We start from the raw sequence: 25,365 nt of genomic DNA, 5'->3' as shown, positions 1-25,365 counted from the left end.
TTTTTTTTGCTCCTGCATACATAGAGCCTTTGTGACATGCCAAAAAGCTCCGGTTTTGTATTTTCTTCCTTTAGCAGCAGGGTACCAACCGTTTTCGTCAACGTTTATAGTGAGGTGATATCATTTTTTTTTTTTATTCGCCGCGCATGAACTGCGAGGTAAAAAGCAGCTTTCGGAACTTTTTCGGCAGCTTTCGAAACTTTTCGGCAGCTTTCGAAACTTTTGGGACATTGCTTCGCCACATGCTGAAGTTGTTTCGATACAGTTTGGCACACTCCACTACCTTGCAAGGTTCCACTGGGTCAGGTAAAGAGAGCAGATGTGACTTCTAACCCCCCCCCCCCCCCCCCTTGTGCCCCCCTCCCAAAAACCCTGAAAGCTCCGGAGGGTTCTAGGTACAAACCCTCCTTTGTTTGTCCCCCGCAGCACCAGGCCTAGCCATGATGTCACGGCTATTTGAAGGGCCCTCAACTGGCCAACTATAATAACCCATTCCTTTAAAAAACATTCTGCACTGGAAGAAATCTCCCTCTGTTGCTCACTTAGGCGCTCAACATTCCTCCCGGTTCCTGAACCTCCCAATCCAAACAGAACACGGTCCCTTATTGCCGGGGTTTCTTTTAACCGTCCCCCCCCCCTCAGCACTCCATTTCCTTTAAGCGTTTTGGCAAATTTTGGGAAACAATGGTGGTCTTCATGCACGGTTTATTGCTAACCTCGCCACTAGCCTGTGGGCTGCGGACAACGGCGAGGTTGGGCACGACGCGGCAAGACGCTTCGAAACCAACAGCCATCGCTTGTGCATTGCAAATTGAACGCAAGCCGCGGGTTTAATTTATGGGGCAGATGATTAGGTTTACGCTATAAGTGCAAAATGACGTCTAAAATTCCAGGAGTCATGAATCAAGAGCGTGAGTTGACGGGAGAAAAAAAAAAAAAAAAAAAAGCTTCAAATGCAATCCGCCCTGAATCCCTTGCACGCTCTTGTTACAGTGTTTGGGGGGCGGGGGGGGAGCTGACGCCATCCGCTCCCACTTCATTCACAAATCCAGCTACAGGAAACAGGTCCCTGGCCTCCTGTGCCAGCTGAATCACAGGAAAAAAAAAAAAAAAAAAAAAGCCCGGATGATTTGGGGCCACAATGAGCTCCAGATGTTGATGGCGACAATATAATGTAAGGGGAAAGTTCATCACACTCGGCTTCCGCAGGTGATCGGGGAGGCGCGGGACGCGCTGTTTAGCCTGAAATCATCATCCAAGGGTGGAGCAGAAAATAGAAACGCTATCGGCTCTCAATTATTCCCAAGTTTATTGCTAATAAAATGCGCACATAAACACGACGGTCCTATGTTTATGTTTCTCGCCGGAAGGTTGCTGCAGGCATGGCGGGATCCTGGAGGGTGGAGCCTGCAAGTGATGGGCCCAGTTGTCAGGAGACCACCCTAAACAGGCCTAAACAGCCAGCTGGAGGGATTGAGGAGGCGCCATGTTGCACCGACTGACCAGATTCTTCAGATAGCTTTAGGGAGGACAGGCTGTCCACGGCAGATGGGGAAAGGACCCGCCTCCCCGCCTTCCACCCCGCCACTCACATCTCTCCTCAAACATCCATACCGATGACGCCGTTTATCTTCATTTACTCTTGATGGCCTGAATGTGCTTTGACCGTTTTTAAATTCCTTTTTGAGGCCTTCAAATCTTCAATATTTTCAGGCAGTCCTCTAAAGGGGCACACGTTTTAGTTTCGTTTTTAGTGTTGTTAAAAATTGCTTCCTTCTGCACATACTTAGAACGGTTCGTAAAATGTGTTATGACGACAAAAGTACTATTGCTAATGGTAAATGGTAAACATCATTTTCTAGATGAATGTAATCAATTCGATTTTTCCATTCATCAGGGTGGATCGATTTTAAATCGCTTTTCGATTAATGGTGACATCCCTACTATTAATCTCATGAATAACGTTACGGCCATTTACACGCATTATTTTCTGTGGGAAAAAGAGGTTTTTTTTGGTAAATGGACTCGGTTCAACCGTAGATGGCCCACAGTAATTTACAAGGGTTACGAAATGCATGCTAATGAATTAGAATGGTTCACAATTAGCTGATTCAAGGCCCTTCTTTTTTTACCACGCTGCATCTAATGGAGTGCGACTAGTAAGGAACATTTCAATTTAAAAGAATGTGAATGGAGCAGAAACAGTAGATGGGTGGTTGTGTGATAGCAGTACGCCAACCTTGTGATACTACGTGTGCATATATTGCATATATTGTGTATTACTATAGTAGTAATATCAGCGAATGCATTTCAGCAAAATACAACATCAAACAAATGACTTATAAACCCAACATCTTGAACTTTGACTCCTCTCTTTTTAGGGCACCATATGGTGTCGATAAAGCACTATAAGAGCATAGACTCCACCGGTCTTTCGTCTGAAGATTAGCACACCACGAGAAAGAATCTATACTTCCCCTCTAAAGCTGGCCATCAATTTAAAAACAAAACAACAACAACAACAACAACACCAACAACAAAAAAACGGCAAAAAACAGCAAAAATGATAGCAGGCCAACCAGTGGGACTTTCAAGTAGGCTAAAAATGACACGCTGCTGGTGTCGTGTGATCAATTCAGAATTAGCTCCACTTAAAAGTGCTTGTAAAAACTCTGAATGGCCTTTATGTGATGACGCAAACACGGGCGACTTTGATGATATGCGGCGTAGCGCGAGCGCACGTCGAACCTTGACATTAGAGCTGGCTGTATGCCTCCACCGCAACCTTTCATTTCAGCACAATCAAGCAGACACCCCCTTTGAACTCCTGAGGGAGACTGGAAATCAAATGCGTCCAACACACGAGCCGCTTTATTACAGTCGAGCACCTTTTTGCTGACACGCTTCCTCATCCGCCTGATTATGGTTCTTCTTCCGAGGCGAGCGACAGTGCACATTCTCTGGCCCTAATTAGGCATCTTAGAGTAATTCGACTAAACACAGCCTTCACGCTCATTCATCATGCTCTGCTCCAGCCCAAAAGGAAATACGCCCGCTGCACACGCACAAAAACAGACGCAAAGGCTGTTGCCGGGCCACATTTCACCCTTTGTGCCTCACTCATGAGCCGTGTGACAGTCTGAAAACCAAGCTGCCCATTTACACAGACTCTGTCTCTTTTGGTGGCCCTCCTGCTGGCTAAGAGAGTAGCCTAGGGAGGAGGAAGAGCTCCAGATCCATTTGATTCATCAAGGATGAAGTGGTATGAAACAAGATCCCGTGCTGCTGTTGACTTTGGGCACTGAGAGGTAGCGGCTGCAACACACTCAACCAGGAACGGATTCGCCACTAAACCTCTGTAAATCCACTTGTTCTCGACCTTTGCCTCTGGGGGGGTTGTCTCTTCTAGATCATTCTCTATTAATTAGGGATGTAGCGATTCACTCGAGCCCTGATTCGATTCGATTTCCGGTTCCCGACTTTCGATCCGATTCGATTTTGTAAAAATTGCCACCGTGCTCGTCTCTGCGCACTAGTGTGGTTCTGCAGTCATCCGCAAAGGCAATGATGTTTGGCGCAAAAGCATAATTTGATCTACACGTTCAACATGTGCTACGCATCTGGAATGAAAAAACGTTTCAAGGCATCATTTTCTAGATGAATTTAAGCAACTCGATTTTTCGATTAATCGAATCGATTAATCGGGGCGGATCGATTTGAAGTCGATTTTCGATTAATCGTTACAGCCCTACCATTAATCTTATGAATAACATCATGGGCACGTGATGGGTTCGTAAGAAGGAAAGAAAAAAAAAAAGTCACTTACGCAATCAACTGTACTTACCGATGACGATGAGGGTGTAGTTGACGTTGACGCTGCCGAAGCCGTTAGTGGCTTTACAGACGTACGTGCCGGCGTCGTCCGCCTCGACCTCCTTGATCTTCAGACCCATGCGGAGGATGCGGAAACGGATCCAGCCGCTGTTGATGTTGCGTCCATCTTTGGTCCACATGATGATTGGCGGAGGGTCTCCTTCCACCGGGCAAGGCAGCTTGATGGCACTCCCGAGGCGCACCGTCTGTCGGTGAACCACCTTCTCGGACACCCGCGGAGGTCCTGAGGATGTACACACACACAGAAAGTAGCGCTTGAAAGCTTGCTCTATAAAATAAAGAGTAGTTGCAAAGAAGCATTATAACTTACATGCATACACATGCAGCATGAACCTTTTCACATCATATGACCTCAAGTTAAGAATGACAGATCTTTTTTTTTTTCACCTACGACCCCATCAAGCAAAGCAGTGACTTCTAATTGACATAGTCCAGATCTGACCATACTAAAGTTCAACAAGTTCCACCGAGGCATCAAAATGACGTGTGTTTCAAACTGTGATGCAATATTACACGCAAGGCATCCTCCCACATTCCAAAACATGCTTGTTAGGATAATTCAAAAGTCTGAATTGTCCGGATGGAAATGTGAGTTTGAAAGTTCGTCGCTCCAAATCCACATCAGGGCAAGACCTGGCCTGCCAAAACATTTTATGTGTTTCCACTAAGCAAATGAAGTGTTTCTTACCAAACTGACTTGTTCTTTTCATTTTGGCGGCAAACGTGCCAAAATTGTGTTTATCTTCACTTTTAACACATACTACAAGCTTTTCTGTAAGATTTGTACCATTCTTTAAAGGCATGATAAACATGAGTGATCAGGCAAAACACGTTTATTTTTCTTAAATATGACCAAACTTAAACTATAAGGCTAGTATTTCCTAAATTCTGCCAGGGTTGTAAAACTTATTACCACAACCTGTAGCATTTTTGGTAACTCATGCTACGTAAAAAAAATAAATAAAAACAAAAGGAAAATGCTACTTGTGCTGTCTGTCTGCAGCTTTTTTTATTTTATTTATTTTTTTACATTTGATTGGCAGATGTAATGATTACACATTTAACGATAATTAAGGCTTTTATTTTAGAAAATCATTCAATTTATAAAATGCATTTGTAAAAGGGAAAACAAATCTTGATTTGCTTGAGTGCAAGAGTTCATTGTCGAAGCACAAGTTGAGCAAATGAAAAAAAAAAAGAAAACAGGTTGGTCATGGGCAGATGGAATGAGAACGAGGTAATTTGTCATTTTCTTGTCTGATTACCCAGAAATGCTGAAACCAGATTGTAATAATTGGACAGGGCCTGTCGTCCGCAGCCAGCACAGAGAGGGCAAAGTGTTCTGGCTCGACTTTTTGTGTAGCGTGCAAGAGATCAAAGCTGTTTGGGGGGGGGGGGGGGGGGGGGGCGTCGGCGGTTGGCTGCGCGGGGCGGGTCGCACTTTGGCGGACAGCGGCGGCTCTTAATTGGCTGGGGTCTGCTCCCTCAGATCTGGTGTAGTGAAGCGGGATGAAACACCCTGTGATGGTGTTAGGAGGCCTGCGCCACTGCTCGCACAACACCGGGCAACCGAGCGAGCCCCAATCCCCAGCCCCGCCCCCCTGAAAGCTAAACAAAAAAAAAACAAAAAAAAAAACCCCGAAACGCTGAGCGGACCAGACAGCCAATCAAATGCAACCAAACCCTATCGCTAGTCCGGGCCTCTGAACAAATGGCCTGCTCTGGTTGCAGTAAAAAACAACGGGGAGGGTAAGTACACATGGCTTCTCCCAATGCATACACACACCGCTCAAACAAACACACACAGTCGCATTCCTCTGGCGCATTTCACACATAATGGTAAACAAGAACTTTATTGATGGGGCTACAAAAAAAAAGGGGGGGGGGGGGCCAGGTAACTCCATCTGCTCGTTTCATCCGTCACATTGCCGACAGATGGATGGGAGCTGCGTGTACAACATCTGGGCAGCTGGATCGAGCAAAAAGGTGGAATTTTTTTTTTGATATTGATGACTCGCATGCTGTACTGTATACACTAAGTTGAAAAGCATGTTCATTTGCAGCCATGCATTCTATCACGCTGGTATACAGGAAATTGGAAGTGTCACTGTTTACGTCTGTGAGGAGAACGTAACCGCAGTCTTTTTCGCTGGTTGTCAGCCGGCCCGTATCTCACCCCTTTCTTCTACCGCGGCAGAACAGACGCACTGCTGTGTCTTCTTCAATATCACAATCGGGCCACGGTGTTGGTTGACCCGATCTTATTTTCGGTTCATGGGTTAATCCTAAAGGAAAGGAATGAGTCAGACGCCTATGTAAAGGAGACAATTCTTTCCATATCTCATCAAATGGGCCTCGGTTTTCTTAATCCGGCACTGCGCTCGATTCGGTGTTCCTTTCAGACAAATGGCAGGGCGCGAAAGAGCTAAAAAAATGGATTAATCCACCAGTATACATTGGCTGATCATTATTTTCGGGTCTAATCCAAGCGCAGTCCTTTCCAAAAAGTTGGAATAGGATGAAAATCGTTAGCCTTAGAAGATGCACAAATGGTCATCATGTACGACGTCATTGCGAGACTTGAACAAATCTCACCTGATTTCGGAATAACTCATTGGAGCTCACTTAATGTATAGGTCAACCTGAAACATTTTCTTTTTCTTTGGCTTCTTTTGCGAGACATATACTAAAAAAAAAAATGAACCAGAGTAAAGCGAAAGTAAGAAAAAGGCGTCAATGTTGAGCAGCTGATATCCGGACATCGGGGTCAACTGCTCGTGCTAACCACCACCAGGATCTTTTTGCACCACCGCTATTCAAAGGGAGAATATTTACACTATACACTATTCTCTCAAACTCATAATTGATATTTCAATACATTACACTCAATCTAACAACCTGTTTTTGAACACAGCAAGTGATTCAGACATTTTCAGGTCGGTTTCGAAATGATTCCACAAATTAACACCTCTGACAGAAACATACATTTGCTTAATGTTTGGATTTTTTTTTGTAGAGACTCTTAAATCATAGCAACATTCTCTAATTTCAAACTGAGAGAGAACATGAACCAAAGAAGGCAAAAAGCGATGAGGATAGCAATTAAAAGGTAAACGACCATCATTTTTATTCTTTACTCTATTCTTTGTTTTTTTTTACATTATGCACAATTCTCATTTATTGTGCGATAATCTAATTGTAATGTATTTGTTACCTGTTTTGATTTCTGTCTGAATATTGGGGGACTTGGAACGGATTACGGCATTTACATGGAAAACGCGTCTCTACTTACAAAATTTTCTACTTAAAAAATGTCTTCCAGAACCGATTAATTTCCTAAGTAGAGGTACCACTGTACTTTGAATCTAAGCTCCGTCCTTCCTGTGTGGAGTTTGCTTGATGGCCCCGCGTGTGCTTGCGTTTTTCTCCAGGTCCTCCGGCTTCTTCCCACAATCGAGACGCATGCATGACTCGAAATCGTCCGTCGGTGTGAATCTGAGTGTGAAATGTTGTTTGTCCATATGTGGCCTGCGAACGGGCCGGGGCGTGCCCCGCCACTCGCCAAAAGTCATCTGGGATAGACCCCAGCTCACCCGTGACCCCAATGTGGATAAATGGTATAGAAAAGGTTAATCAGATTGCCAGCATGGACTGCGTGCGACCTTGGAGGTTTCATCCGACTGCATAACTCGGATCAGTGAGTTTAACCAACGCGAAACTGCAATCACCCGACAAATCTGGCATCTAATCCTCAGTGATACATTGCGACTACTGTAGCACACTGTAATATTCCTTAAACATGTGTTTCCACTTTCATTTACTGTCTTTCATCACTGTCATCCTTACCGTGGCGAAGATATGGTAAATGATACGGAATGTTATTTGGGACCCCTCCGGCTGCAGACATTTATAAATGGGCCTAATGCAAGGGAAGGTTTTGGCTGGTGCTCCAAGTGTTTGGAATGTGCAACAAATTATTTCCTCCCTCGATTTGTGCTCTTAAAAAAAAAAAAAAAAGAAAAAAAAAAAAGCCTTTTGAACTCCCTTCTGAAAAACAAGGCAACGAGAGGTGCCGAAATCAAGGACGTGGTCTGCATCACGTAATAAGTATTTGCGCTTGCGTGCGTGACCGCTATCCTTTCTTCAGTTGGGTCTCTCCTCCGCCTCCTTCCTCCCAAGGACAGGTTCTCTTAACCTTGAAGTTGAAAGCGCCGAAAACCACAGAGGCTCTCTGTGCGGGAATGGAATAACTTCTTTATCTGCGTGGCTGAAAGACGGCCCGATGCAAAATTGAATCGTGGCATTCTGCGGAAAAATGAACCGGAGCCGCGCTCTCCTCCTGTGTCGCGAGGCCGTCTCCTGAGCGCATACGGCCAGCGACGCACGCACGCACGCACGCGTTTGTGATGAACGACGACGTGCCAGCTTCATGTCAAAAATGGCTGCTTACTCAAATTGTTAGAATTACTCACCGCTCTCTGTACAGACAACGATACACGCGACCATATGGGCTTCCCCGTCTCGCGGCGCTGGTATGGAGCTCCTTATTATAGCCGGGCTCCATGTGTGAATGGAATCTTTCATAGTGCAGGAAAAGGAGGAGGAGGAGGCCTAGCGACTCACAGAATTAGGCTCTGTGTGTCTTTGCTCACTTTGGTGACGGATTATTTTAAGGGAAAGGGCCACATTCAATAAGATGCATTCTTGTCACATACTAAAAATAGAGCTATCGAGCGCTCATGACATGCGAGGGATTGGAAGTCCGGGCGCGTGTCATGGTGAAAAAGTGTTAGGAAATACAAATAAGAGGGGGGGGGGGGAGTCAAAATTATAGAGGAACACTTTCTTTTATGAACACCTGTGGATCTGTAATAACGGGCAGATGCAGTCACACAGAAATTGTTATTCTAATCACTGCAAACATGTCAATAAAGGGCGGGCTTGGCCGCTGACAACCACTTTAATAACGAACACCTGGAACTTCAACAACTGGACGATACTTGCAAAAATGCTTGCCCCATCCAGGACGAGGTTACTCAAACAACATCTGTAAACATCATCAAAAAAAAAAAAAAAAAAATATGTGCCTAATCTTCAGCCAAGTGCAAGAATTTGTTGCGCATCCAAGTTCTTGTTGTACGCAGCCAAACCGCGGCGATTCATTATGATGATAAATGCTGCTGCAGTATGTGTGAGCGTGTCCCTAACGTGACATACAGTGAAACCTCCAACGCTTCGAAAGTTGTACGATATGAAAGTCAAAGAAAAAGATACGACGCTCGAGTCTCACAAAAACTTTGCCAAACCATCATGGAGGATTTCTTGGGCTCACTGATTAACTCCAGCAAGGGCAAAGAGGAGTAACACTATAGAACTGAAACTAAAATGAAAGGTAGGAAAATGGTGCCGTATCTACTCATCTACTCACCTACATACTATGGCTAAAAATAAAATTAGAACACAAAGTACACCAGAACTGGTTAACTTATTTGTACACTGACACTTAACAATGTTAAAATGCCACACAAAACATAGCCGGTACAGTTTCATGATGGCAACATTTTGATCTTGGAAGAAATGAATTCACTTAAAAGCCCAATGTGTAGAATTTAGTGCCATCTAGTGGTAAACTAATAGAAAGCAATGACTTAAACTCGAAGTGCGTGCATTTTGACGCGCGGGCACTACGGTGCCTCCGAGAGATTACACGTCGCAAGCCTACCACCAATTTCTTCAGCAGGCGTACAAGTAAAAGTAAGCGCATTGCATTTGTTGCATTTCTAGCAGAAAGATGGCGGCGAGACATGGTAGCCTCCTGTAATATAATTAGACATGACTTCACCTACGATTATTATTGTTGCTGCTGTGATCGGTCCATTATGTCACATGTTGCGATGACATACAGTTTCCCACACAGGGAGGAGAGAGAGGATGCAGCACGCAGCTCGTTGCTGCTGCAAAAGCAAACTAGTTTGGCAATAAAATTAAATGCATAGTCTAGTCATCTCGGTCCCTTTATGGTTGGAGCAGGTACGATATCCGTTGTTGTCACTGTTTTTTTGAAGCGACGCCCCCCCCCAACTTGGAACGCGACTGTTTCAAAACAACTTGTGTCCGGGAGTATATTAGCTGTGCGCAGCACTCAAGTATGACACTGCCACATCAAGGTGGAGTTCATTCACTTCTTCTGGCGTCTTCGACTTCCAGAATTACACAGTCGCAAACCTGCTCTGTATAGTGGTTTGCTCGTATGCTTTTATTTTGAAGGCCGCGAACGAAGGGAAGTGTGGAAAACAAATAAGTAACTTGACTGCGACTGTGATTTCTGGCCGTCTGTTGGACCCAAATAATTATACAATACGACAAAACCAACCCCGGGGCTCGCAATGGAAGTAAGCACACGCAGTTGGGTAAGTAGTAAAGTACTAGTGGCGCATTTTGAAGAGTGTCCACAGCGGGTTCGAATAGTAAATTAGCCAGCTAATGATCCTTAAAAAGCCTCTGCTGTTAGCATCTCTCCCGCTGCGGCGTCAATCACGGACACTTTTCTTTTTTTCTGGGCCGGAGGGCGGAACGGGGCGGGGGTTATGAATAAGGGCGGGGGGTCGCGGCCGGACTGGCAGAAAAGGGTCAAGTGCCCAGCTCTGTTGATGTGATAGAACATATTATGTTTTTTGCATACTACTGAAATTAATAGTGGGTTTTCAAAATGAAGACACTTTGAAAAAGAAAACATTCTACACACTGTCACTTCGAACAAATGGTAAAGAAGAAGAATCACTTCCGCCCGAAGTACAGAAGTAGTCTTGACAACTAACTTTCGCTTTGCACAACAACTAGGATTTAAAAGCGAGGTAAAACTGCAAGACATGAAGATATAGTACAGTGGCGTATGTGATGCTCACTCGTATGTCAGATTTGGAAAGAAATCCAACCTAGGAACCAGCTCTTATCTCGAAAAGCTCAAGTCAAGGTATCACTGTTGTTACTTGACGGCTAAGAAGCAGAGACAGTTAAGTAGAGAGTGCTTCCTCCTCCTTCTCAGTAGCACTGTGTTAGGCCAACAGACCATACAAATGCAGACAGACATCGCAGTCTAATGGAGCCGACGCTTGCGGGGCTCTATTCCATTTTGCGTCTCTTAGAACCTCAGGCTCAATTGTATAATCGACAAAATGAAACGGGGGAACGGAAAGTTCAGGGAGAGCAACACGAGCCGGAAACCAAATCCACAGCCGGTGACTTCACATGAGACCGGCGAGACCGGGAGAAAGCGAAAAGGTGAGGAGAAGGTTGCAGCCTGGGGAGTGTGTGAGAAAGGCCACACGTTTTTGTAAAGAGCTGGCTATACATTTCACAAGCACAGATACAAATCAGCATTAAAAGAAAAAAAAAAAGGAGGGAGAGAGAGAAAGATGGGAGGCGATGGCGGGGTTGGGGGGGGTCAAGGTGGCATTGGAGGCTCTTCTGACAGCAGCCGGACGGCTAGGAGGGTCTAAGAATGCCGCCTTTTCTTCACCAATCCAAAGACCACGCATCCCGGCGAGAAAATCAATACCCGTTTATTCCCCCTCACTTTGCTTTCCAATCAATAGATAAGAGCGGGGTAATAGCGGCCGACACAATGGCTCTTTCTTCAGCGCCATCTTGATGTGGGCTGAATAGCAACAGCATCCGCGGTGGGAATGGTAGCCGCCGAGCGATTGGGTGACTTGAGGAACAGCAGGAGAGGGCCAAACACAGAGAAAGAGGTAAGGAGATGCTCCGCGATTAAAGCAGAACCACTGGAATAACATCGCCCTCTTGTTCTCACTCAACCTTTCTCCACAACAACAGGCAGCCCCTGCAGACTCCATCAAAAGAAGAAGAAGGAAAAAAAAAAAAAAGAGAAGAAGAAATGACTCTGGCGTCATAAAGCTTCTAGAAACATCTCCATCACGCGGGCGGCCCATAACGGGGGCCTACTGTGGCGCCTTTGAACTCTAAGCTGCTATATTTCATTAAATTTGACGGCCCTCTGCCGGCCCGGGCCGCCTCGGACCCCGGCATGTGTGTGTGTGCGCGTGTGTGCGTTTTTGCAAATGCAGGGAGCACTACTGTCGTCTGAAGTTACGGCACGGCGCAAATCCACGCTCCACCCACAATAAATCAACTAGACATAAACGGCTTTATCGCGTTGGGGTCCCCGCGGTGTTTCAACAAAGACCACCTCTGTTTACATCACGGTGACACTTTTATACACTTTTGTCTGTGGAAACAAGCAGAGGTGCCGCTCCAAACACCATATACAGTATTCGTAGGGAAAAGGAGCCTCATGAAAACATCGTCTACCATCCAAAATGATCAGTCAAGGCGGGCACTGCTAGCTCAGAGGAGCACTTTGATTATATGAAAGGCCTCTTTTAATGCAGGTTAAAGGTTCCATTAGCGGTTCTGCTGTCCTGTTTGGAAATTCCTAGACCTGAATCACAGGAGATCTTTCAGATTACATTTGAAGGAGTCGTTTTCTTCTGTATTAAATGTTTATGTTAAGATGGATTAGTTCATATCCAACTTTTCAAATGTCCTATGACATAATATTAAAATGTACGCAACACGAGTTTGTCCCAATGAACGGTTTCTCGAATTGATACACATTAAAGCGGAAGTCAACCCAAACAACATATTTTTTTCAAGAATATGTTCCCAGCAGGCCCACTAGTTGAAACACAGCATTGTGATTAATTTTGCGTATGTGGAATATAAGTTAAGCAGCAAAATGCACTAGTTTTTAGCCATCTCTGGGCGGCCATTTTGTCTTCTGTCGACTGAAAATGACATCACAACTGCTCACAACGACCAATCACAGATCAGATTGAGAAAACAGGTCAGCCGTGATTGGTCGTTGTGAGCAGTTGTGATGTCATTTTCAGTCGACAGAAGACAAAATGGCCGCCCCCGAAGATGGCTGAAAACGAGTGCATTTTGCTGCTTAATTTATATTCCACAAAGGCAAAATTTATCGGAATGCCGTGTTTCAACTAGTGGGCCTGCTGGGAACATATTCTTGAAAAAAAATATGTTTGGGTTGACTTCCGCTTTAAGCGAGTATTGCCTTAATTTTGCATTACGCTTTGAAAATCTTCCGGGCAAAATCGCGAAGAAGGCAGATATGACGTTGGGTCCGGTGTCCAACTTTTTTTTGTGTCCCTTACACTTTAAAGTACAGCTTTAGAAAAGTAAAAAAAAAAAAAACTTTTATTTTCAAATATAAAGTAACTAAAGAACTCAATATATATGACATTTATTTTTCTCATTTTCTCATTTTATGTTATTTCGTTGGCTTTTTCCTCAGGTCTCCAAACGCCAACGTGTCACACAATTGATAATAAATTGCAACAGATTTGAATGGTAAGAGCACGACAATATGAACCATATTTATTTATATTTAATACTAATCAAAAGCAGTATTAACTAAAAAAAGATATGCAGTATTATTATAGTATTATATGCAGTTATATAGATATTTGAAATTGATTTGATATGATAATCGCCAGGGATGTAATGATTAATCGATTTTAATAATTATAATAATTGATTCTAACAAAGAAAACATAACACACTTAGGTCATTAGAATATACTAATGTAGAATTCTAAAAAAACATGTCTTAAAAAAATCCATTACAGATGCATACCACATTTTGAATGTGCAGATCAATCAATGCGCTTACACCTACCATCATTGCGTATCGTTTGTGGATGGCTGCAGCACCACACTAGCGCATGACAAGCATGGCAGTGATTTTTAAAGAATCGAATCGAAAATCGGGAACTGAAAATCGAATCGAATCGGGGCTTGAGTGAATAGTTACATCCCTACTAAGCGCACATGCTAAAAGCGTCTTTTTACTGTATTGTCACATATCAATGACAAACAAATGCAAATAGCAGCAGAAAAATTGTCCAAATAACACAATTTGCTGTCATGATGCTCATTGTCAGCATTAAAAAAAAAATTAAAGGGGGGGAAAACTATTTATAAAAAAAAATTGTTGTTCTTAAATATTGGTGGTAAATCTGAAACAGAAGCCCAGTTATATACATTTGGCCTAACTTTGAAATGTAGGCCTGCCTTTGGCCAGACGTGCGCCGTCACAAAGGGGCCACAGTGAGTAGCACTCTGCCGGCTTTATCTCACTCCATTAGGCTGAGGACTGGTGTGCACACCAAGACTGAGTGTGTGCTTTGGGCCACTTATCTGGGAAGAGGCACCGTGGGGCGGGGGGCGGGGGGCGGCGAAGTCTGGGAATGGAGAGAAAGGCCAGATAGAGTGACAAACAGACTGAAGGACAGGACGAGTGGTCCCGGCGGTGAGGTTGGGGGGTCGGGGCGTGGATAAATGAACTTGAAGCCAAAGCGGGGTTGTTCTAGAGAGGCACAGGAGCTAAGATGGCAGAGAGGTCTCCTTTAACACCGCTCACAGGGAGACGAGGGCCGCACGGGGGAGTGAAAGAGGATTAGGCGGGCCGAGGCGGCGGTAACCAGGAATCTCAACAATCTCACACCCAGATCCTGGGCCCGGGCTCAGCCACATGACCCTCTCCAACAGAGCGCTTTCTCTCTGTAGCCCAGAGCAGGGTACAGACAAGCACCTGTTTATGGCCGTCTGTCTCTGTGTTTGGTGATGGATGGACCACTCCGGGTGGGACGGCGCGTGGATGCTCACCAGTTTGTAGCATCGTCCCGCTCAAATCACATTTATGAACCTTTCAGAGACGTAGAGCGCTGATGCAGCTGTTCGGGCCAAGGGTTATCGTAGAGAAAAATAAGTAAGTTGCAGTTTTAATAAGCAGCCTTTGGAGTAGGGCTGTGAAATTCAATTAGAATTACGATTATTAGACTCCACGATTACAAAGTTGGCACACTCGTAAAAAACGATGATTAAAACGCCCTATATTTGTGTACACAAGGAAATCGTATTTTAATTGATACCGTTGCACCTTTTTTTATTTTATAATAACAAATTTTATAAAATTGTGTTTGTTCCGAAAGAAACGTATAGTGTTTCAAAGAAATGTATTTGTCGTTATATTTTTTACGTTTAAACATTTTCTTGTTTTACACCAAAAAAGAAACGATCGTTTTGAATAATCATGATTTCAATTGTGACCAAAATAATCGTGATTAATATTTCTTTCATATTCGAGCATCCCTACTTTGGACACCCCACACCGGTTTTGAAATGAAACAGTCCGTGATTGAGTGCTTGAATTTAACAGCTTTCACAAAAGGCTTGCATTTGACATTCGACCAACGATTTACAAGACAATAACTGTAAAGGTGCAGTCCACTTTCTTGTTACGTCAAGACAAAATGCGAGGGTACAATAAAAAGAGGAAAACAACTCAAGTAGTTGATATCAGGAATTAAGTTGCCATTTTGCAGCATGCTTGACTGGAGCCATCTACAGTATATGAATTATAAGCAGCTCTGAATGCAAGGGAAGGAGGACATTTAAAACAACATCATTCTATAAGAGTGATTCTTATTCATACATTCTTCTAAAGACAGAAAGCAACAAAATCATCAAGAGGCCTGGAAGACTGCGTAGCAACTCAAGATTCCCTTCCCCGAGGAAGAAAACGCTCATCACAGCATCAACTTGAATCCAAAATACTCAAAGACAAGAAACACCTTCAAGAATGTAAATAACGAGCGTTTACAACAAGGCGCAAACCATTAGTAACGTTCTAGAATAGGAAGGCCAGATTAGACTTTGCCTGAAAAGGTCTATAAAAGCACGCAATGGTATGTTATGGAAATATATTCTCTGAACAAATTGAAACATGTTTTTGAATGATGTTGTTTTCCAGACTCCAAAACAGCCACGTCGCGTACAGTATGGCGCCTCATTTTAAGAGGCCCATCAACAGCGAGGTGCATCCTGCCACTCCCTTCTTCTCCGATCTTTTGCCGCATTCCACAGGCAAAGCAGACTTTTCATCAGCACTCCCGTCACAGTCGGGGGTACAGTACGGAGACGCGCAACGAGTTGCAGATGTTCCACAAAGTTGACTCACTGTCACGCTGGTTTGATGTGATGCCGGACAGTGTCCAGACAGGCTGTCACCGCAGATTGTGTCGCGATGGCCACGTTTGTGTGGTGACGGAATGATGGCGATATGCTCTTGAGATCTCTATCAGCTTGTCTCCTAGTTTAGAAGCTGAGGCTTTAAACGCCATACTCCATGATACTGGGAAGCACCAGAACTTTCCAGGAGAATGCCGGTAGTATTGTGATATTCAGACTGGAGGGATTTTGCCGCTGGACCGGCAAAGCTCCCACTGACAGCAATGGGGCCTCCTCACAATCCAGGAATATTGTGTGGAATCAATCCGTCATCGTGGAGCTCTTGAGCCTGTCATTAGCATGTGCGGCTCACCCTTTCACTGTGGCAATTTGTTTCCTAGTTCACCTGTGCCACTCAGATGAACCAAAGTTCACTGCCCACTATTTATCTCTAACGGTGTCCCTCTTTATTCTTCATCTGTCCGCAGCATAACATGGTTCTGATACCTACGACAACATTTGGGGGTTTATTCTTAATCAGCTGCGAAAGGCCCCAGCCCACTCATGACCCTGCGCAGGGCGAGCAGGAAGGAAAAATGACGGATATGGTAAGTAATTGTTACATCTATATGAAGGGCAAACGTCTTTGGTTGGTCTATCGGTGACAAACCGAAGAAGAGACTATTCTCCTGTTATAGAGTGGAACCTCAACATTTGACCACTTTCACCACTTTTTTTAAAAATTTTGCTTTTGTTTAACATTACTGGGACCTTAGTGAAGAGGTATACAAACCAAAAAAAGAATCATTTTGAAGTTGATGGAACAATTGTAATTAGCCTAGAGCTTTTGTCTTTTATCTTTATCTTGCTGTGTTTTGGTTCTGGGTTTTTGTTCAATTCGATACCAAGACAATATTTTCATTGACGTTTTAGGTTCATTTAAGAGTTGGGTCACCAAAACCGTTCAAATTGAACTTGAGAGTGTTCACTGTATATTGTGAGTAGCCTATTGGCCGATGTGGAGGCTGCTAGCTCGACCAACAGAAACCGAGAATAAAGTTGGACCTTAAGAAGTCACATCTGCTCACTTTAACTGACCCAGTGGAATGTTGTGAGAGTACTAAACTGTATCGAAACAACGTCAGCAAGACACGGTCTAAGCTGACTGTTTTGCCTTTCCACACAGAAGCCCGGTTCATTATTGAAAAAACATGTGGTGTGTGTTTTTACCACATTTATCAACTCAATGTTAGACGATATGGATATGGAAAACATCATCGCGCCGTTTGCCAATGACAGAGCTTTTTACTCTTAAAGCGGAAGTCAACCCAAACATGTTTTTTTCAAGAATATGTTCCCAGCAGGCCCACTAACTAGTTGAAACACGGCATTCTGATTAATTTTGCGTTTGTGGAATATAAGTTAAGCAGCAAAACGCACTGTTTTTAGCCATCTCTGGGGGCGGCCATTTTGTCACTTCTGTCGACTGAAAATGACATCACAACCGCTGACAACGACCAATCATGGCTCAGATTCAGAAAACAGGTCAGCCGTGATTGGTCGTTGCGAGCAGTTGTGATGTCATTTTCAGTCGACAGAAGACAAAATGGCCGCCCTATTCCTTAGTTAATCCCAAAGGTATTTGATGGGTTTGAGATGAGGGTTCCTCCACTCCAAATTCCTCCTTCGTGGATCTTATTTGGTCAATCTGGGAAAGAAAAGGGCCCTCCCCAATCTGTGCCCAAAAAGGCGTCAGAACTGTCTTGGTCAGATGAAGAATTAAGATTCAAGGATCTAGGGTGTGTTTTAAAAAAAAAAAAAAAAAAAAAGACTTTTCTCCATATTGTGTGGGTCTTTTGAGTTGATGATCAGAACATACGCGCCACTGTAAACATCGTTCAATGCTCATCTCTTCTATTAATCATCCATGCTTAAAAGCCTTTAAACAGATACATAAATCATGTAAATAAGTTGATAGAGTATGAATGGAGGCCACATGTGCCAAGTACATCTGAACTGGGGCTGCTCCAAAGCCCGAGTCATATCCTTGTACATGAGGAAATGCAATCTATTTCACTGCGTGCTGGAGTCTGGAATTGTGTGTAGCCTCACTGTAAAGGATAACAGATTATGCTCTTTGCCCCTGAAATGATTATTCCTTGTCGTCCTATTCCACTCTCTTCCAAGTGAGAGCAGGGACACATTTTCCATTCATCACAGATGAATTGGTCCCGTCCTCGCCTCGGCCGCAGCGTTTGGGGAAATGGGGGCAGAATGACAGCTTGCGCTTCGGCAGTGAAAACTCCTGTTTTGATGAAGTGTGACAAGCATTGGCCCGAACCACATAGAAACTCAATCAAAAGGGACAATGCGGTAAAGAATTTCCGAGGTCACTCAAAAGAATCGCTAATGAAGAAGAAAATGGGATTGAAAAAGCCAAAAAGCTATGTGGGGTCTCATTGAAGCCCATCAGAGGTGAACTGAAAGGGGTTTGCAGAGGAGGAAGCAAACTGGGAGGAGGGTGTGTGGAAGTCAGCAGAGGCCTCATTCAAATTTTCTTACGCCGAACGTTCCCTGGCCTTGGCTTTCTTCGGGCCAAGCCAAGCCGTCGCCGTTTCCACGGCCATAACTTTCAATCAACCATTAACTGCACAACAGGGCGGAGGGGGGTCATGTGCGAGTGCGCGTTTGCGTTAAAGGGAGAAAGGATTAAATGTGCGCTAGTTGCTAGGACAACAAGTGATGAAAGACTCAAAGTGAGGAGGCAAACGACACCCAGTGAGAAAGACATTGGAGAATCTTTTCTAAGCATGATGTACTTCAGGTTTCCTGACTTGATCTGGCGTCGTGATCAGGACTTCTATGAAGCGGCACAGCTGGCAATGACAAGTCCAGCAAACAAACAATCACAGGAGTTGGCAACCGATGCTTCTGCGGTTCAAATCAACCGTACTGAATAGCATCACAATGACTGCAGGACAGAACCTGCTGAGCCAAGGCGACATCCTGAAGGCCGCCATCATTCAACATGGGCATCTTTTCTCAAGATAACAAAAGGTCGTCATGTTTTTTTGGGGTTTTTTTTCAACCAGACTAGTTTTATTTTTTTGTATGCAGGCAAAACACCGTGACAAGAAGCCAAGTCAAACACACAGTTGCATCTGTAAACCAAACTTTTGATATTCTCTTCAAGATCAAATCAAAGTACCACTGCATATTAAATAAGGCAAAGGATCAAATGCATTTGACTTCTTCCTAATACTTTTCCACATAATTGTGAGAGAAATGCAAGGCTCGGAAATAATTTTTCGTCTGCGGAACAGTTTAGCCAATGACTTAATTTGTAGAGCAACTTTTTTAATTTTGAGATGCATTTTTTTTTTTGCAGGTTAGGGACCCTAAGCAAGGATTTTATTAAAATCCACAAAACGAATTAACAATTAGTTTCCCTTTTCCATATAGTGTTATCAAGTTTTATTTTTTTAATGTATATCATGCTTACCAAAAAAGTTTTTATTTTCTTGTCTAGAAACATTTTCAGTGGGGCAATTTGAATCAAACATAAGATTGAGTTTAAACTGTATTTCTGAATGGTCCTTTAGCAAAACTAAATTGACAAATAAATAGATAAATAAATAACAGGTTTGTTTATTTTCTTCGGTCTTTCCTTAAATGCTTATCCAAAACTAAATCCGAGAAAACTGAAATGCTCAACTCGACTACTGCTGTTGCAGTTCAGTGGGTTTACAATCCAACTATTTTGGACGCCCAAAAACTTGAAGAGAAGGCCCCGCCACAGCAAGAGAAAGACAAAAACAGACGGGGTTGTGGGTGAATGGAGGAGGCATAGAAAGAGGGGTTGAGCAAGACAAACACTTCCCACCGTGGAGCCGCAGAGTTATTGTAAAGTCCCATGTACGGGTCGACCCCAGCTCCCGCATACAGGCTCGCCTCCAGCCGCTCGGACCGTTCTCCCGTTGGCCGCGGTTGTAACACCGGCAGCCCGACAGGCGGCCTGTCCGCTGTCATTTGACGCCAAGCCAAGCAGCTGTCAAAGAACACGCTTCGTGCATGGAAGTCGCTCACGGAGGTCGAAGCAGGAAAGCGCGTAAGCATGGTTAGCATCTGAATGGCGAGACGCCGAATGTGCGGGGTTAACTGGAGCATTTCGGGCCAACGGGGGGAACGTGTGTGGTCTGAAAGCATCCTGAGCCCAAGCAAACTAATGAGCTCTGGATGCAGCCTCTTCACTACCCAAAAGACAAACTTGTAAGCATTAGCATACAGCTGACAGAGATAAACAAGGAAAGTGGACAATGCCTTGTTGGAACTCCGCATGAATGCTAATTGGAGTGGTCATTTAAGTCAGTCAATGAGGGAGTGTTGCTAACAGGGATTATATGACCCCTCTTAAGTAAACAGCAAGTGACCTCCATTATGACTACTTATCACAGCTACAGCCCTTTCCTTTCTTTCCCTGTGAGGGGTGAAGTCTGACACATTCCTGCCCCTGCCAACTGCCGGGGTCAGTATCGTGCGCTGATGGACGGGGAACACGGATTGTTTTCGTGGTGAAGCGGAGGGAAAACAAGCGTATTATTCCCACCTCGGGGAGATGTAGAGTGGCCTTTAAAAATGGCCTCGGTCATCTCATTATCAAAGTTTTTCGAAGGGCAGTGTGCGCAAAGGGGAAGTCAACCAAAACATATTTCTTTCAAGAATATGTTCTATGCAAGGCCACTAGTTGAAACATTCTGATAAATATTGCGTTTGTGGAATAAGAGTTAATACACTTGTTTTTAGCCATCTCTGGGGGCGGCCATTTTGTCACTTCTGTCGACTGAAAATGACATCACAGTTGCTCATGGCTCAGATAACGACCAATCACGGCTCACCCGTTTTTTAAAGCTGAGCCATGATTGGTCGTGAGCTAAGCCCCGAGCAGCTGTGATGTCATTTTCAGTCGACAGAAATCACAAAATGGCCGCCCCCTGAGATAGCTAAAAATGGGTGGATTTTACTGCTTAATTCATATTCCACAAACGCAATACTAATCAGAATGATGTGTTTCAACTAGTGGGCCTGCTGGGAACATATTCTTGAAAAAAATATATTTGGGTTAATTTCCACTTCAATAAAACATTCTCCACAATCAGATGTAAAAACAGCACACGTCCAATGCTGTTAGTTCTCACGCACACCTAAACCGCGGCGCCTCAGCAGCTCGACTACGAGTGTTTAAAATTAATCCGCCCCGTCCAACCTGGGGGCCGGCAACATCATAATCCACCCATTGTTTGTCGCAAATGGACCCGCGCTCGGTAAATAGGAGCTAAGACGATCGGAGAAAGATTGAAGAGGGGTGAGTAAAGGTCAGTCCATGCCTTGTTTTAACAACAGCACATTAAGTTAACCGACTTCCTCCAGTTTTACAGCGGTAATAAACGGGAGGAAGTGCAGTGACTCGCAGGCAGGACTGACTATCTGCTTTGTGCGATGATGTATCAAGTCATCAAGTCCCGCAGATGGATCTTAACCAGAAAATGAACGACGTTTACCTTCCTGAACCCTGGCATGGAATACTCAAACATAATACACAAGGCGAGCTTTTCTTTCGGTCGCCCAACCCCTCCCAAGAATATCTGCCTTGCAGCCTTGGCCCTTGCCGCTCAGAAGATATTCCCAAAGTACAAGGACTTTGGGGCATTGAGTTGCTTTTGAATCTCACTTCATTATGCGCAAAAGGAAATGGAAAACTCTTTGGATGCTGCCAAATGGCCTCGTGATTTTAACAGCCACTGGCACACCGTGCATCACAATACCTCCTTGTTATGAGAGCGTGATGTAACGGTGTTGTAAAATGTATATTTTCCGACAGGGTTGCAGCGTGTGCGCTAAGTTCGTCCAGATGGCTACGAAGGTAGTGTGTGCGTGCGTGCGTGTGCGTGTGCGCACAAGACTGTATGTGATGCAGCAATTGTTTGTTGATCATTGGAATGCAAAGTAACGATGCGATGTGTTGTTTGCCAGCGGCGACACCTGGTTTTCTTTTCATTCTCATTTGTGCAGAACACGTACATCTACGGCGTTAAAGTTAGGGATATTTAGTTCATATTAAGGACGAACTTAAAATTCGCTCTAAGCTTTACAGATAAACCTTTATTGGACCTTCTGCAAACGTTTGAATGCACATTTGTCCAACTGCTTCAGGTTTGAGCACTTTTTTCAAAACTTCATGTTGCCGAACAAGGAGCTGAAAAGCAAATTCCCTGGTTCAATTGGAGTTGGTATTGAAAAAGTGCTCTTCATCTTCATCAGCATCATCATCATGCTGTTCGCATTTTGACAAACGACACATAAACAATCATTCAACAGTGCCTTGCCGTTGCAATGCTTCAAATACAATTTTCTCAGAGGGGAGTGGCCAATAAGCTAAGCGTGTCATCAGCAGGTTGCCACGGGGATACCGAGAGACCGCAGGAGTAACCGAAAGGCGTCAAAGTGGACGTCTCTGGAAATGTAATGGTCAATTCCTCGATCGAACACCTGTTGTGAATATTGTCCCTCGATTCCTTATCGGAGAACAGCATGTTGTGTGAAACGTGCTGAAAACTTTCGAGAAGGTCAAATTAAGAACCCCAGTAAAGCTTGGAGAGAATCTTGTTTGCATCCTGAAATTTAGAGCTACGTTAAACCAAGCCGGCAGTAGAAAACGGGGGACAGAAAAGTTCCAGCGCTCTCTGATCCTGTCACCACATTAGAGACTGCGCTGGGACACATCATTGGGCACCTCCTCCGGCTGCTGGGGGTGGTTGGGGCACCAGAGAGGAGGAAGTACAAGGGGGGGGGGGGGGGGGTTCGGGGGGGGGCGATTCTCGCTTGGCCAGGCGCAATGTCTTTCCGATGTAGAGGGGAGGGGTTCGGGGAGGGGGGAGAGGGGTGGGTTTCCATATGTTTGTGTGCCACAAGGACAGGGGGTGTGTGGGATCAGATGTCACCTGATGACTGACAGCAACAGGCTTAAAATGCTTTCGCTCAAACTTACTGCCTCCTCCTTGGCTGCATTGTTGAGCTAACAGCAGGAAAGCGACACGTCCGACGTGGTTCCGACTGTTTCCATGCAAAAGTCAAAGGAGGAGGCGGGCGAAGGTGCGGGGGCTTGAGAGGGGGTCCGGCCTTTATAATTGAATTTACATTTGTCACAAATGTCATCATGCATTGTTAAATTTTACAGGGGCTATTTTACAGGCTCTCTGGGCTTCGCCTCACTGCAAAAGCGGGGTTTGAGTTGGAGCCGCAGCCCGTATTTCACATGCTGTCAGAGCGGAGCTGTTGTAGTTGGACTGTAACGCGCGGCTCAGTGTATCAGAGCCGAGGCAACTTGTATTTACTCTGCTTCCACATGATCATTCAGGATCATCCAGGAGTCTCTGCCAACTACGTATCAGTCAGCACATCTGCTTGAGGAGCTTTGACAGAGAAATGATGAGGAGCAGGCTTTATTTTACGTCTCCCATCTGTTCATCAGTAAACGCACAAAATGGCCTCTAATCGTATTTAGCCTTCACGACTTGTTTACTCTTGGTTTAGTCCTGCCGTGAAGGCATGGCCGCCACGCTGTGAATGAGGCATTGTCAGACCTAATCCACACTCCCGCCTTCTAAACCAATGCTACCCCCTTTCCTGCGTCTCTACCGCACGCAGGTATTGTACCTATCAGACGACCCTCTGGAGTTTGTTTTGCTAATGGCCGGTCCTCCTCAAGTGGAGTTTATATGTCTGGCTTTCAGATCGCACGCATTCCTGCATCGTTTTCGCATCGGCCTTTGACTGGTGGCCCTCGGATTGCGTCAGACACGCTTGAGCCGGCCAGTGATGCTGGGTGAAATCACAGAAATGGCATCCGCGTGTTATTGGGGGACCTGTTGACAAGCGCGCCGCGTGTTCTTTTGAAAGCAACGTACTGACCCTGGCACGGGAAACTGTGAATTGTGGCCAGTTTCTCGGCCAGCCAGCCACGGGAGAGCTGGGTTCTCGACACAGACTTGTGTTCTTTCACCCTGGGAAGCTGATGGATGATGTTTGTTTGGTTTAGCTCTGGAGAATGTGCGCACACACACGCACACATTTGAGTAGAAGCAAGTTTGCCCTTCTCTCATTCCTCAGCCTGTGTTGATTTTGGGCTTCTTTTAGGTTTTTTTTTTCAACTTACTTTTCCGTCTCTTACTTCTCTGTGTGAAAACATTAACTGAGACTTTTTCCCCCTGCGCTTGAGTTATAATGAGCCATGAACACAAGAGTTCCAGTCTCACAATAAACGAAAGAGAGTTCACGTTCATCTCACCTCGCGCACAGTGGACCAGTAAGACAGCATCCAAGAAGAACAGCACAATCTTCAGTACCGTCATAGCGTCCAAACACAACTTCATGCTCTCTCAAACTGAAACACACATGGACACAATGTGACATTGTAAATGGAAAATATTACTCGGGGGGCTGGGGGGGGGGGGGTTATCATCTACTAGCGATTCCCAAATTATGTGTCAGGGCATATTAGAGCGTTGTGAGAGATCACCAGGTGTGGCGTGAGAAATTATCTAATATCACTTAAATGGCCCAAAAATTATTTATTTACTACAAATAATGTATCGTCTATCTATCCATGCCAGCGACATATAGTGACAGGGGAAACAATGGAATGAGATGGCAGAAGGTAAATAATTTACCTACATATTCTCTTTGTGTAATTTTTTTTTTTCGGACAGTTTGATAATGTGCCTTAATATGTGCCTCGGCTCAATAAAGTCACGGAAACATTGCTTTACAGTGATGCATGCATAATCTTATTTCTACTGTAGAAAATGGTCCCAAAAGACAGAACTGCTTTCGGTAAATTACTTACAGCATCTTTTTCAGCATGAATCTATCAATTAGTGAGAAGTGTTTGTTCTAAATAAACGTGATTGAAGTGATCGAATATTTTCCACAATGAATTTCCAGTGATGATACAGTCACATCTTCGCAAAAAGTCCTGTGAGCTTTTCACTCATGCAGTCCGCATTACAGTTAAACGACAATCATTACCCAAGAGTTAACTAAGACATATCTAGACAAATAAATAAATGTTGATGACAAACCTGAATGTTGACTGAATGAAGTCAAGCTCGTACCAGCCTCTTGACAGTTTTAGCGAAAGTCCGCGTTGAGTCCATGAATCAAAAGTGCCACTTCTCGAACTTCTTAAAAACCCACGTAACTACCAAGCCTTGTCGTTGGCATACAAACTCTGTTACACAAACAACTTCGCAAAACACAGAACGAAGCACAAGTCTCGCCAAACCCCCCGCCCCTCAAAAAGGGTACCGTATGCGAATATGTAAAAAAGAGCCCAGCGTGCCTTTTTCTTGCCTCTCCGCCTCTG

The 25,365-nt window shown here is 44.5% G+C and overlaps 1 protein-coding gene across 1 annotated transcript in view; it reads right to left on the bottom strand.

Annotated features, from left to right (window-relative positions):
• The window catches only part of LOC147137497 (fibroblast growth factor receptor-like 1), a 33,192-nt gene extending 7,827 nt beyond the window's left edge, over positions 1 to 25,365 (bottom strand). Inside the window, exons 1-3 of the mRNA XM_086050419.1 lie at positions 25,082 to 25,365; positions 24,289 to 24,384; positions 3,845 to 4,117 (exon numbers count right to left, since the gene is read on the bottom strand). Of these exons, the coding sequence (XP_085906545.1) occupies positions 3,845 to 4,117; positions 24,289 to 24,373 (358 nt within the window). The 5' untranslated portion in view covers positions 24,374 to 24,384; positions 25,082 to 25,365. The remainder of the gene's footprint in view (positions 1 to 3,844; positions 4,118 to 24,288; positions 24,385 to 25,081) is intronic.

Source organism: Filicampus tigris, chromosome 13 (genome assembly GCF_054856515.1).
Source record: "Filicampus tigris isolate MCC_2025a chromosome 13, RoL_Ftig_1.0, whole genome shotgun sequence".
Classification (NCBI taxonomy): Eukaryota; Metazoa; Chordata; class Actinopteri; order Syngnathiformes; family Syngnathidae; genus Filicampus; species Filicampus tigris.
This window is presented reverse-complemented; position numbering and strand designations above follow the sequence as displayed.